The sequence below is a fragment of the Phaseolus vulgaris genome, chromosome 11 (genome assembly GCF_000499845.2).
Source record: "Phaseolus vulgaris cultivar G19833 chromosome 11, P. vulgaris v2.0, whole genome shotgun sequence".
NCBI lineage: Eukaryota > Viridiplantae > Streptophyta > Magnoliopsida > Fabales > Fabaceae > Phaseolus > Phaseolus vulgaris.
This window is the reverse complement of record NC_023749.2, coordinates 5616757-5629621: the sequence shown is the minus strand read 5'-3', so window position 1 is coordinate 5629621 and position 12865 is coordinate 5616757. Positions and strand designations below refer to the sequence as shown.

Here is a 12865-nt window from a genome sequence, read left to right as displayed (position 1 = left end):
AATATTGTGGGACGAATTTGTGGCTCAAATATCAGTCAAAACTCAATAAACACAATAACGAATGTCTGGTAAATATTTCAAACTAAAAGACCCAAGGAATAAGGCGTAGTAAGTCTCAGACCGAGAGTGAACAAAACTGGTTTTCCGAAAAAAAAAATGTTCTGGCTTTTCAGCTTTATATTTCTCTTTTTTGATTTGTTTATAGACAAACATCCTTAGCTGGGTGAAAACAACATATGAAAGTACTTTTATGAATTTTTTCAGATTTTTTATACGCAGTATGGACCAAGAATAAAATTGTAGAAATTAGGGCGAAATTCCACAAATTTTGATAGAGGATAGCCTTGGTTTTCAAAAAAATTATGACAAAATTATCCTGAAATTTTTGTGTGTGGAAATTCCATGTAAGAATTTGTACTGAATTTGGGACAAAACATGAAAAATTTCAGGTAAAACGGATGAATATTTACCTGGGAAAAAAATCAAACAGTTTCACACAGAAACGAACATTTCACTCATCCCTAGCAGGGATGAATAAAAAATTTATTGCAAATGTTGTGGAACAAATTTGGGGCTTAAATGTCAGCTAAAACTCAATACACACAATAACGAATGTCTGGTAAAAATTTTAGATCAAAAGACTCGAGGAATAAGACGTAGTAAGTCCCAGATCGAGAGTGAACAAATTTGGTTTTTTGAAAAAAAAAAAATCCTGACTTTTCTGCCTTATATTTCCCTTTTTTGATTTGTTTATAGACAAACTTGCTTAGCTAGGTGAAAACAACATATGAAAGTACTTTTTGTGATTTTTTTCGGATTTTTTCAACGTAGTATGGACCCATAATAAAATTGCAAAAATTAGGGTGAAATTTTACAAATTTTGGTAGAGGATAACCTTGGTTTTCGCAAAATTTATGAAAAAATTATCCCGAAATAATTTTTTGTGTAAATTCAGTGTAAGAATCTCTATTGAATTTGGGACAAAAGGCGACAAATTTCAGGTCAAACGGGTGGGTATTCAAATGGGAAAAAAATCAAACAGTTTCACACACAAACGAACCTTTCACTCAGCCCTGACAGGGATACTACGCCTTATTCATTGGGTCTTTTAGTCTGAAATTTTTACTATACATTCGTTATTGACCTTCGATCATTAATCTGACAAAGGAGGGATTAGAAATTTACAAAGGAGGTAGAAGAAAAAGAAGAAATTTTTTATACTAAAATGGTGATTATATTAAAATAAAATCTCGATAACTAGTTTTTTTTATTTATATACATTTTTCAATTTTTAATAATAAAATATTTAGATAAATTTTTAATTACACTACTTCTCCTCTACAATTATTTTTTATATCTTTACTGTAGGACTTTGGAACTAGCTTTTAAAATGATAAATATTGAGAAAGTGTAAAATATAATCACTAAAATAAGCAATAATAAGATATTTTACTCCTAGTTGCCAAGGTTTATTACTTTATTTTTATTTTGTTAATTATTAATTATTTTTCTGGTAACCAAGTTAATTGATGAATATAAAACCAGGATCAAATTAATGATACTTATTATATTCAAATTGTTTGACATGTTAAAAGTCAAAGGAATAGACGATACTAATTGCATTTAGAATTGTGTTTAAGACTCTCCTTCACTCAATTTCTAGTGATGTTAAAAATATTAGGTTTACTTTTTTTATAACATTAAGAATCAAATTAATCAATAACAATTTTTTAATTACTATTCCTAAAATAATGACTGATAAATAAATAATTTAAAAGTAAAATAAATAATAATAATATTTTAGTTTTGATAATTGTGACGAAAAATATTTTACAAGGTCAAACAGTTAAAGTATTTTACTATAGAGTTTTTTACAACAATTACAAAAATCAACTACACTATAATGGGATGATGATATAACATTTGCTAATTAAATTAAAATAGTTGATGTCCATGTTTTAATTTAAAATATTACATCAATTTTTCAATATACAGTGGTTATTATAATTTATAAGTTTAAATTGATAATTTATTCTCACGATAACTACATGAAAGTAGATTGGTGAAAAATTGTGTGACGTTCCTGTGAGAGTCTGACCCACGCCTCAAAAACACCTACACCTTCCTAGAAGCTTCAGAACCAGAAAATAAAAAGAGGGAATGTTCTTATAAATTAATATTATATAGAAAAATAATACTTTTGACACCCTTCAAAAAGAATACATCAACTATATTATTAATCATATAATAATATAAATTAGAATTTGAAGTTAAAAGTAAAATAAGTTTAATGAAAATATTATTATTTTGAATTTTGAAGTAAATGGTTTTTATTAACATATCACCACTCTATTATATATGTATTAATGCAAAGAGATAATCCCATTCAGGAACCTTCTGCTCACTCTTTAGTTGTATCTCCTCAGAAAACTAGGTTCCTCTACCATTCATACCTTCATTCTTCTTCGTTACAATCTATATTATCCAAAATACTTGATCTGTTCTTGTTTTGTCTTTCGGGTGGTACAAGATTCTGCTTTGTCAAACATTCTTGTCTGCTATAGCCAAGCACCTTAGAAACTAGATCTCTTTGGAAAGTACAGTTTTTTTTTGTTCCAATTCTATTCTGGCAACCACCATGCTCTCCATGGATTCCCTTTTGGATAGTTTCCCTGGTTCTGCAAATGGATTTATATTTGAAAACGGTTCTGACTCGTTGTTTATGAATCAGAACAGGGCAAGTGAGTTCAAGTTGGATGATTCACGTTCCCCTTCAGAGTCTGCAACTGATTATGCTCCCTCTTCTGGGACAAGCTCTGATGGAGAACACGCAGAGAGTACTAAACACTTCAATCCCATTCTCAGGTACATAAGTGATATCCTTATGGAAGAAGAGGATGATTTGGAGCGCAAACCCTGCATGTTGCAGGATTGTTTGAGACTCCAGGCTGCTGAAAAATCATTCTATGATGCTTTGGTTCGTAGTCACCCATCATCACCTCGTCAATTTAATGATAGCCCTGACCCAGATGATAATTTTGGTGGAACCACTAGTTCTGAGAGTTACAGCAGTTATACCACTGACAATTCATGTGAGTCTGATTGGTTTAACGGTGCTGGTGATTTTGAGTCTTCTTTCCTGCAAAGATCGCTGCATAATTCTCCGGAACACGCTTATGTTGCTCCTGATCTGATTAGAGAGGCACAAGCTGGGTTCCATTTTTCAAATGGAGCCTGGAAGTTGATTCAGTCGCAGAACAAGGCAGGCGTGGTTGAAGAGGGTGTGACGAGGACAGGCAAAGGATCAAGGGAGAAGAGGAGCCATCTCATGAACGATGATGTCTCACATGAAGAAGAGGAGAGAAGCAATAAGCTTTCAGCTGTGTATTCTGATGATTCGGAGCCATCTAGCATGTTCGATGAAGTGCTGCTTTGCAAGGATGGTAAGAGTCCAGCCGTTTTTAAGTCTGACCGTGAACCGTCGTCATCACAGAGTGCTGAGTCGGGAGGATCTAATGGGAAGACAACACGTTCGAAGAAAGGTTCCAACAAGGGAAAAAGTGCAAGAACAACAGTGGATTTATGGACTTTGCTATCTCAATGCGCACAAGCTGTGGCTAGCTTTGACCCGAGGAGTGCAAATGAAATCCTGAAGCAGATTAGGCAGCACTCTTCACCTTTAGGCGATGGACTTCAGCGTCTGGCTCACTACTTTGCCGATGGCCTAGAGACAAGGTTAGCTGCTGGAACACCAAAGTTCATGCTCTTTCAGTCAGCATCTGCTGCAGACATGTTGAAAGCTTACCGAGTGTATGTCACATCATCACCATTTCACTGGATGTCATATTTCTTGGCTAACCGTACTATTCGGAAGTTATCACAAAGTGAAAGCAGTCTTCACATTATTGACTTTGGGATTAGCTATGGTTTCCAGTGGCCTTGCCTAATCCAAGGGCTTTCAGAGAGAACAGGCGGTCCTCCAAGACTTCGTATAACAGGAATCGATCTTCCTCAGCCAGGATTTAGGCCAGCAGAAAGGGTAGAGGAGACGGGGCGGCGCCTAGAGAAGTACTGCAAGAGGTTTGGGGTCCCGTTTGAGTACAATTGCCTTGCTCAGAAATGGGAAACTATAAGACTTGAGGATCTCAAACTTGATAGGAGTGAAGTTACTGTGGTTAACTGTTTGTACAGATTGAAGAACCTGTCGGATGAAACTGTGACAGCAAACTGTCCAAGGGATGCTGTGCTGAGGTTGATCAGGAGGATCAATCCAACCATCTTCATGCACGGGGTTGTGAATGGCACCTACAATGCACCATTCTTCCTGACAAGGTTCAGGGAAGCACTCTTCCACTTCTCAGCCTTGTATGATATGTTTGAAGCTAATGTGCCTCGGGAAGATCCATCTAGGCTTATGTTTGAGAAAGGGCTGTTTGGAAGGGACGCAATCAATGTCATAGCATGTGAGGGGGCAGAGAGGGTTGAAAGGCCAGAGACCTACAAGCAATGGCAGGTTAGGAACCAGAGAGCAAGGTTCAAGCAACTTCCATTGGCCACAGAGCTCGTGAAAAGAGTAAAGGAAATGGTGAAGAAGGAATATCATAAAGATTTTACAGTTGATGAGGATGGCAAGTGGGTTTTGCAAGGATGGAAAGGGCGTATTCTATTTGCTCTTTCTTCTTGGGTTTCTGCTTGAGGAATGACCAACTCATAACCCATTCACAGCCATGAAAAATTGTTTTAGGTGTAAGAGCACAACTTTGGGTGTATTTATCCTTGAATAAAAGTGAATCATGATCATATTTTATTTCAATTTGAATAGAGTAAATACACTATCTAATATCTACATTAACACAATAGTCTTTCAGTTATATGCTTAGAAGCAACTTAGAAAATAGAAAACTTGGTGTTTATTTTTATCTTCACTGTCAACAAAAAACTTCATCATATCAGATAGGGAGCCCAACGTATCTGTCTATATATATTGTTATTAATTGACATCTAAGACTAAGTCTCCACTTGTGTTGCATGTGTGGACATAAGAGAATTTCAGACGTGAAATCTTCATCCTTAAACTGACAGACATATCTATTATCACGTTCTAACAATTTCAACAAAGCACGCATTTTATTCCGTGAAGCTGCCAAATGGATAGAATTTTCTACAAATGGGAAAAAAACTGTTCTCTCTGTGGTCTTTTATTCATTCCTTGATTGCGCTTTCCAACAACAGTTCTCTTGCATGCGTTGCTTTATGCCAACTCATAATTATTCTTGTCGACAAATTTCTTCTATCATCTGCTTAAGATGATATCATCTACCCGACAAATTTCTTCAATTGTCGGGTTTAATAACTTGTGAGAAAAAAACTGCAACATATATAATATACATATTATAGTTTTCTATTATAATGTCATGTTTAAATCCACAAATGTGTTATTTAAGAAATTTAAAAGTACTATATCACCTCTTTCCAAAAATCCTAAATACTCACATTGACTAATTAATTAAGAACTAAAAAGCATAGTTATAATAATTATAATGAAAGACTAATCTTAAAATAAATTCAATATAGATTATGCGGTGTATATTTATTTTTCAAAAACATTACATATTGATATTACTATTAAAAAAAGTCATTAATAATTAAAAAAAATAATTTGGACGAACTAAAAAATGATATTATTTTGTAATTAAAGCTTGTGCTACAACTTTGATATTTGCCCTTGTTTTCTTTTACGTAGTTAAATCATACGTGTTTAGGATATTGTTTGATTTAGTTTGGCTTCATTTGTCAACTAAGGTAACAGGAGAGAAAAAATTCCTTACTAGACTCTACAACATTCTTAGGTGTAGATTTTGACCATAAATGCAATATTATCCTACAGTGTCCTATTTTCTTTCATAACTCATTTGGTCTAGTTTTCTATTTTCATTACATCATTCAATGTCGTAATAATATCTGAAAAAACATAGGACAAAATGCTAACATTAACTTGTTAAGGTTTAAAATTTTACTTTTGGGATGTAATATTTACTTATTTGTCATTATTTTTTAAAATTATTTTTGGGTACTGATCATGTTTAAAAAAATAGTAATATCTTGTGTTTACTTAATTTTTATTCTTACGATGACATTGGAAATTTTGTATTCCCATGAAAACAGAAAACAGGGCGACATTACGTATAAAATATTTATAAACATGTATTTTCTAAAACAATTTAAGAACAGAATATATATATATATATATATATATATTAAAAGTTATTTTTTTAATTCAAAATTACAAATATCTATCATGAATTTTACAGGACATTAATTTATAATAAAAATTGGTATACGTTAATTATAAAAAAAAAAATTCCAAAAGGGACGTGTATGTTCTACAGATATACAAGATGAATTATATTATTTATACCAAATTATCATTTACAACAAAAATAGTAAACGATTGTTATAAAATAAACAAATGATGTATTGGGACAATGGTTACGGACCCTGAAACCATATTTTGGTTATGTATGTGTAAATGTAATACGATATTAATTTTTTTATAAAGTTTATATAATAGAATTGAAGTCATTAATGTTGAGAAAAGCCAAGACTAGAAAAAAAAAAGTTAAATTATGTTCATTTCTGTTTCAAACTAATTTGTTAAGTTCATAAATTTGTCCCATGAACCAAGGGTTAATCAAATAAATAATAAATATTGTAAATATTCTCTTTTTAATGAACTTGTATGCCAAGTTGAAAAAAAATATATAATCTTTAAATTTACAATATCAAATTATATCTTCAAAATAAATATCATAAAAGGAAAATGAAATATTTTGTTAAAAAAATACCGCTTCTCAAATAAAAATAATTACCTTAATATTATATAGTAAAATAAATAAATAAAAAGATGGGGAATCTTCACCCGCTTATAGCTTATAATTTGTACTATCTAACTTTTATTCTAATTATTTTAAATTCCTAAAAATAAATCTAATGAAGTTAGAAAACTTCAACTAAAAATTTCTATATCAGTTCATTTTCTATTAAAATAAAAAGACCTTTGATTTCAAATGTATGTGTATACATATAGTAAGATTGAACAACACTTTTTATTAGATAATTTCATAATTGAAAAATTAAAAATGATGAGTAAAATTTCTATATCAGTTCATTTTCTATTAAAATAAAAAGACCTTTGATTCCAAATGTATGTGTATACATATAATAAGATTGAACAACACTTTTTATTAGATAATTTCATAATTAAAAAATTAAAAATTATGAGTATCAAATAATTTTCATTAAACTAAATTGCTCCAATTTTACTTGTGAATATCTTGACATTTAGTAAATTGATTTAATGTTTAATATAAAAGTATTCACACTCCTAGCTTGTAATAGAAATAGTATTATGTTGGTTGTTAATCATTTGATGGCGAGAGTTCATATTGTTATAAAAATACATATTCTGAGTGCGACTATTAAACAAGTTGTGATTGAAATAAAAAGAAAATTTCACCAGAAACACATTGAAAAGATTCATATTTTAATATATAATGATGTAGCATGAGTCACGTTAATTTGGATGCATGTGGGTGAAAAGATAGCTGACCCAACATGAAATCCAACACATCTCATCAGCAAAATGAACAACAAACACATTCATATGCTGTGTGACCCGTCTCCAACTACAGTTATTTTTCATATACATTATAAATTGAAAATCACAAAAATCATCACAGACATTCACAAAGCTAAGCTTTTACTGATGTTTCAATTCCAGCATTGTAGTGCACAAATTCGTGCTTCTCCTCAGCATCCCAAAGCTCTGGAAATGCCTCTCTAATATTATGAATACTCTCCAATGCATGATCAACTCCTGTTGTACGAACACATGTACCCACCTGCTTCCACGAGACATTTTGGTTAAAAACATTTATTCACGTAATCTTGTGTATTTCAAAGGGTGGCATTTTATACAAAGCAATCTAAGGTCTACTGCAAGAATGAATATTAACACTTTGATTCCAAGTGTGTGCATGTATCTAAATGCTGCTACATAAAATGTGTTCCTTATGACTCATTTCATTAGTCTTACCGCAACGGTGTGGAGGCCCAAGCGTTTGGCTGTCTGTAAATTGCGGATGCTGTCATCAAAAAACAACTGAAATGTGCAGAAGTAACAAAATCAGAAGTGAATAAATAATGACATTTGTTAAAAAAAAATGGAAGACCAAAGAAGCAGAGGAGTAACAGTGAAAATGCAAAAACTAAGAAATATGACAGTGGTTTTCATACCCTTTCTTAGCATTGATTCAACTGCCCTTTGGTAATTTATGACTAATGTTTGTTAAAAAAAATTAAGAACATAGTAAAAACCTATACCTATTTCTGTTTTTCAGTTTTAAGAAAAAATAAATCGAAAATCCATTTTTATTTTGAAGAAATAGATTTTTAAAAAGAAGATACCCAGTTTTTTTTTACTTAAAACAGTTGAGAAACCAACCTTGTTAATTAGTTTTTTTTGAAACTAAAGGAAAAAGCTAACACCTAACAAGGGAAGGGTGCATGTTCTTACTGTTCTCTGAGGATCAATGTCTGCTAATTTGAAAGCATATTCAAATGCATCATCAAAGGGTTTGCAGATAAGGGGGGTCTTTGGAAGCACCATATCAGAGTCATGCTGGCTCATACGCTCACAGATGTCCAAAACTCCTGTGGTGGTGGTAGGTCTGGATTCACTGTCATCTTTGTCATTAGAAGGATTGGTACAGTTGGAGGGATTCAGTGAGTCAAAGCTTATAATTCTTTCAAAGCAGTCCTCCAATCCAAGAATTTCAAGAGCGCTAATTGCATGCTTCGAATCTGCATTTGTAAATATCTGAAAGAGAAACCAAGAATAGATATCATCATCTTGAAAACAGCATTTCTAGTAAGTATTATTTTCACCATTAGAAAACAACATAGAAACTTACAATTTTCCTGATAGGCAAGCTTTGCAGAATGCCCCTGAGAACAGGGTCTGGTTTCAGCAGCACATCATATGGCAATCTCCCATGAACAAAACTGTTCAATCAAATGCCAATTTTACATGATTTTAAACTCGACTGAAATTAATGGCTCAATAGACAAAAGAGCAAAAAAGAAACAAATATGTAGTTACCTATTATAATCATCAATGTCAAAGTCATAGCCAATTGCCTGGTGATAGAGGACAAGAGAAAGAAGAAACATCAGTTTTGTCTAAAGAAATGTTTCTAATACAATTCAATTGAAGGTTTATAAAAAAAAATCAATACCTTTAGACCAGCCATTGTTGTTCCATAACGCTTGTACAATGGAACGTTTAATTGGGCAACTTTATCAGCCTCCATCCCAAGCTTTTGAATCATATATTCTGCAATAAACCCGAATTTTCTTTATTGTTAAGTTCAGATAATTTTATAAATATCAAAACGGGATAACATTTTGTTATCCTTTAATTTCGAGGCATATTCTTGAGACCAATAAGAACATGAAAAAGATAAAAATACAAAACAAAATGAGAGAGATAATTGTCCTATACTGTATAATTCTTTTGGCATTCAAATAATGGAACTCTGTAAATTCAGTACCTTCGATATTCTTTGCTATTTGCTCACAAACTCCAGAACTATAGGGATAAAGGGTATCATCAAGATCTGAAATTATAAAAAAAATAAAAATAAAAAACCTAGGCAGGACAATGAAGCGAAGCAAGAGAGAGAAAAATCACCATTGATCGTGAAGGCTTACCAAACAAAAGACAATCATATTTTGGCTTTTGAACTTCCTGGAAATTATGGCCGTCTTCCATTTTGACTTGAATTTCTTAGGCCTAATTAAAAGCATAACGGTCAAAACCACAGTTAGTGACAAAAACATAAAACATAAGCAAAAAACAAAAAACCCCAACACAGATACATAAATGAAACCGCGTATTTCTGTCGGAAAACACATCTCATCATCCCAGAGAAAAAAAAATAAAAAATTTAACATAAAAACGAAAACTTTATTCATCTTACGGACAAAAAAAGAGTGGGGTTTAACAATGTTGAAGGAAACACGAAGCAGATTGAGAACAGAAAGGGGAGGAGAAATTACTTGCAGTAGCAGCGAGAGAGGAAGAAGAAGAAACGAAGGAATGAAATAGAATGAGGGAAAGAGGAGGAGGCGGAGAGAGTTTAAATAGAAAACAACGTTTGAAAAGAATAGAGAATTTGATTCGGTTCAAATGCTGAATTGATGAGTCTAGACACGTCGACGACGACGTTTTAAGTAGGTTGAAGATCTGGAAACAGAAGAAAGAAACATCTAATTCTTTTTTCAGGCCATCCCTTTCTGACTTCTCTCATCTAATTTTTCTTCTTGACACCTTCTTCACTTCTTTTTTTAATAAAAACACGTTCTTAACGTTTTTTTTTTATACTATATATATATTGTATCTAAAAATATTTATTGCCAGCTTTTAATCAATAGCAATTAAGAAGCCATAAAAAATTAATTTATAAAACAATCATTCCAACTTTAAAATTAATAAACCAAAATGTTTTCTATTAGTAAAGATACCAAAATCAATTAAAAGATACACTAAATTAATTTTTTTTGCGTAATAAAATAAAGTTTCGGAGCTGATTTTTCTTCATTGATTAGGAGTGTTTAGACAATTGTTTTTAATTATTTTATTTAACGTGTATTATTTAATAAATAGTACTTGTTAGCCATTGAATACATTTAAAAAATTCATTAAATGTATAGTGAAGTCTTAATGAAGACCTTATAAAAAAAAATGTTTGTACTCTCTGGTTTTTTTTTTTATAGTGAAAGCAACAGTGACTATTTTGAGTTATAAAAAGTACAAAATTTCTAACATGATGAGACGGACCAATTAAAATAATAAATTTCATTTTTTTAAATGTTATCAATACACTAAATTTAAACGAAAATTCCCAAATCCTTAAATTCTATAAAAAGAAATATTTGATTATTAAAAGTGAATGGGTTTACTCCAAAAAAAAATCTAAGAAAAATCTCTTTGAAGAATACATCGATTGGAGCAAAGATTGAAGAAGTTAGAAGGTGATTAGGTATTCTTAAAGCCTCTGTATAAAAACTGGTATGAAATTTTTGGCTTTATTTTTGTCTCTCTCGTATAATGTGTTCTGTTCCAACCACTGACATTCTACACGAATCTTAAATATATCATATAACATGGCATGTATCCAGAAGCACAAAACTTTCTTATTTTAATATTTCATGGATAATGTTGGGTTTCTTTTTGAGGGAACACATACATGACCAGTTATATAAGGAACTGCACTCGATTATTTTAGTCAGTTATCTTTGCTTTAAATTGTTTAATAATTAAAATTAAAATTGTTTATTAATTTTTAATTATTTTGATATAAAAGTTAAGAATAAGTGTTAAAAATTGCAGGTTAATCTTATTAGATAACATCTCTATATCAATTTGGTTGACACTAGTTCAACTAGAAACATTTATGGTCAGATTGAAAATATTTATAGTCACCAACTTGGTTGAAAAAAGTTGTCACCACCAATTTGACTAGAAATTTTATTATCACTAAAGTAGGATTTATAAATTTATTGATTATGTTCAGCTTCGTCATCAACTCAGTTTGATTGATAAAACTAATGATTGTGTTCAGTTTCGCTCCCAATTCGATTGGATTGTTAAAACTTCTGACTATGTTCAACCTGAACCCCAGGCTTAGTTGGATTATTAAAATGCTTAATATGATCAGCTTCGACCCCGACTCATTTGAAACATTAAAGAATTTAACCTTATCAGATAATATTTACAAAAACTGATCTTATCAAACGATCAACTTTATTAGACGATATATGCAAAGACTGAACTTATCAAACAATACCAACCTAGCTCCCCAACACTTGCTTAAAGTCTAATCTTGTGTGACACAAGTAAATTGATTTTTCTTAACTTAGCCAATTATCGAGCCTTAACTTGTATGGTAATTTGAATATAGGAAATCAATAAAATATTGAGAGCAAACACGAGCATAAAATGATTAAACAACAAATGTCATACTGGATGATATAAAAATTTTCATGCACAACTATAAATCGATTAGGCACAACTTACATCGTAATTTATTTATAGATTTTTTGTTGGATAAACCTCTTCGCCTCACCTAATTGGCTTGAGGTTGGGAGTGTGTATTGTCCTCGGGGATCAACCATGGCTGACCAATTATGTGGTAAAAGAGACTCCTCATGATAGCATTGAAAATCAAAGGTCTAAACGTTAGGTAATGAAATCTTGCCCTCTAGACCATGCATTTGTTGGCCATAGGGTCACCCATTAGGCGATGTTGCTAATTTTATTCAATGTGTTTTATGATTAGAAACTATTGCTTAGGTGATTAAGGTTTGATGCACTTTTTTTTCTACAAATTCTCTATAATATAAGGAATACCAAGGTAAGAAAAACTAATTTATTTTAAACTTGTTTTAGGTTGTATCTGATATATTGATTTTGCATCATTTAAAAAATGTTATTGTATGTGACTAAATTATAGATCAAAATAAGATAGTTGTAAATTGAAAAATTATGTAAACATTTGAATTTAGGTAAATTTTTGTTTTTTCTCAAGTTAAAGATTTTTGTTCAAATAAGAAATACCTCACTCAAATAACTTATCGTGATTATAGTGATACTGAAACCTAATAATAGTTAATTTTCATTTAAAAAATATAAATCAAGGAAGAAAATCTTACCAAAGTTATATTTATGTTTTAAATAAATGTTTAACCATTGTTTAAGTTACTTTTAAAATTTAAGTATTTCATGATTATAATTTACAGGTTT

General features: G+C 31.2%; 2 protein-coding genes across 3 annotated transcripts; one reads left to right on the top strand and one right to left on the bottom strand.

Moving 5' to 3' along the window:
* Positions 1-2271: 2271 nt before the first annotated feature.
* Positions 2272-4813, top strand: LOC137824586 (scarecrow-like protein 30). The gene has a single exon (XM_068630274.1). It carries the CDS (start codon positions 2639-2641, stop codon positions 4694-4696), a length of 2058 nt encoding a protein of 685 aa, XP_068486375.1. The 5' UTR covers positions 2272-2638; the 3' UTR covers positions 4697-4813.
* Positions 4814-7510: 2697 nt separating this feature from the next.
* LOC137824475 (uncharacterized protein C24B11.05-like) lies at positions 7511-10418 on the bottom strand. 2 transcript variants are annotated; one of them, XM_068630168.1, is made up of 9 exons: positions 10120-10418; positions 9772-9853; positions 9612-9677; positions 9297-9394; positions 9161-9198; positions 8973-9063; positions 8576-8878; positions 8096-8161; positions 7511-7901 (listed from the first exon to the last, which is right to left on the bottom strand). In XM_068630168.1, the coding sequence occupies exons 2-9, from the start codon at positions 9830-9832 to the stop codon at positions 7752-7754; spliced, it is 873 nt and encodes a 290-aa protein (XP_068486269.1). In that variant the 5' UTR covers positions 9833-9853; positions 10120-10418; the 3' UTR covers positions 7511-7751. The 2 variants fall into 2 exon arrangements, with proteins under 2 accessions (XP_068486269.1, XP_068486313.1); XM_068630212.1 differs by having other exon boundaries at positions 10041-10171.
* Positions 10419-12865: the final 2447 nt, after the last annotated feature.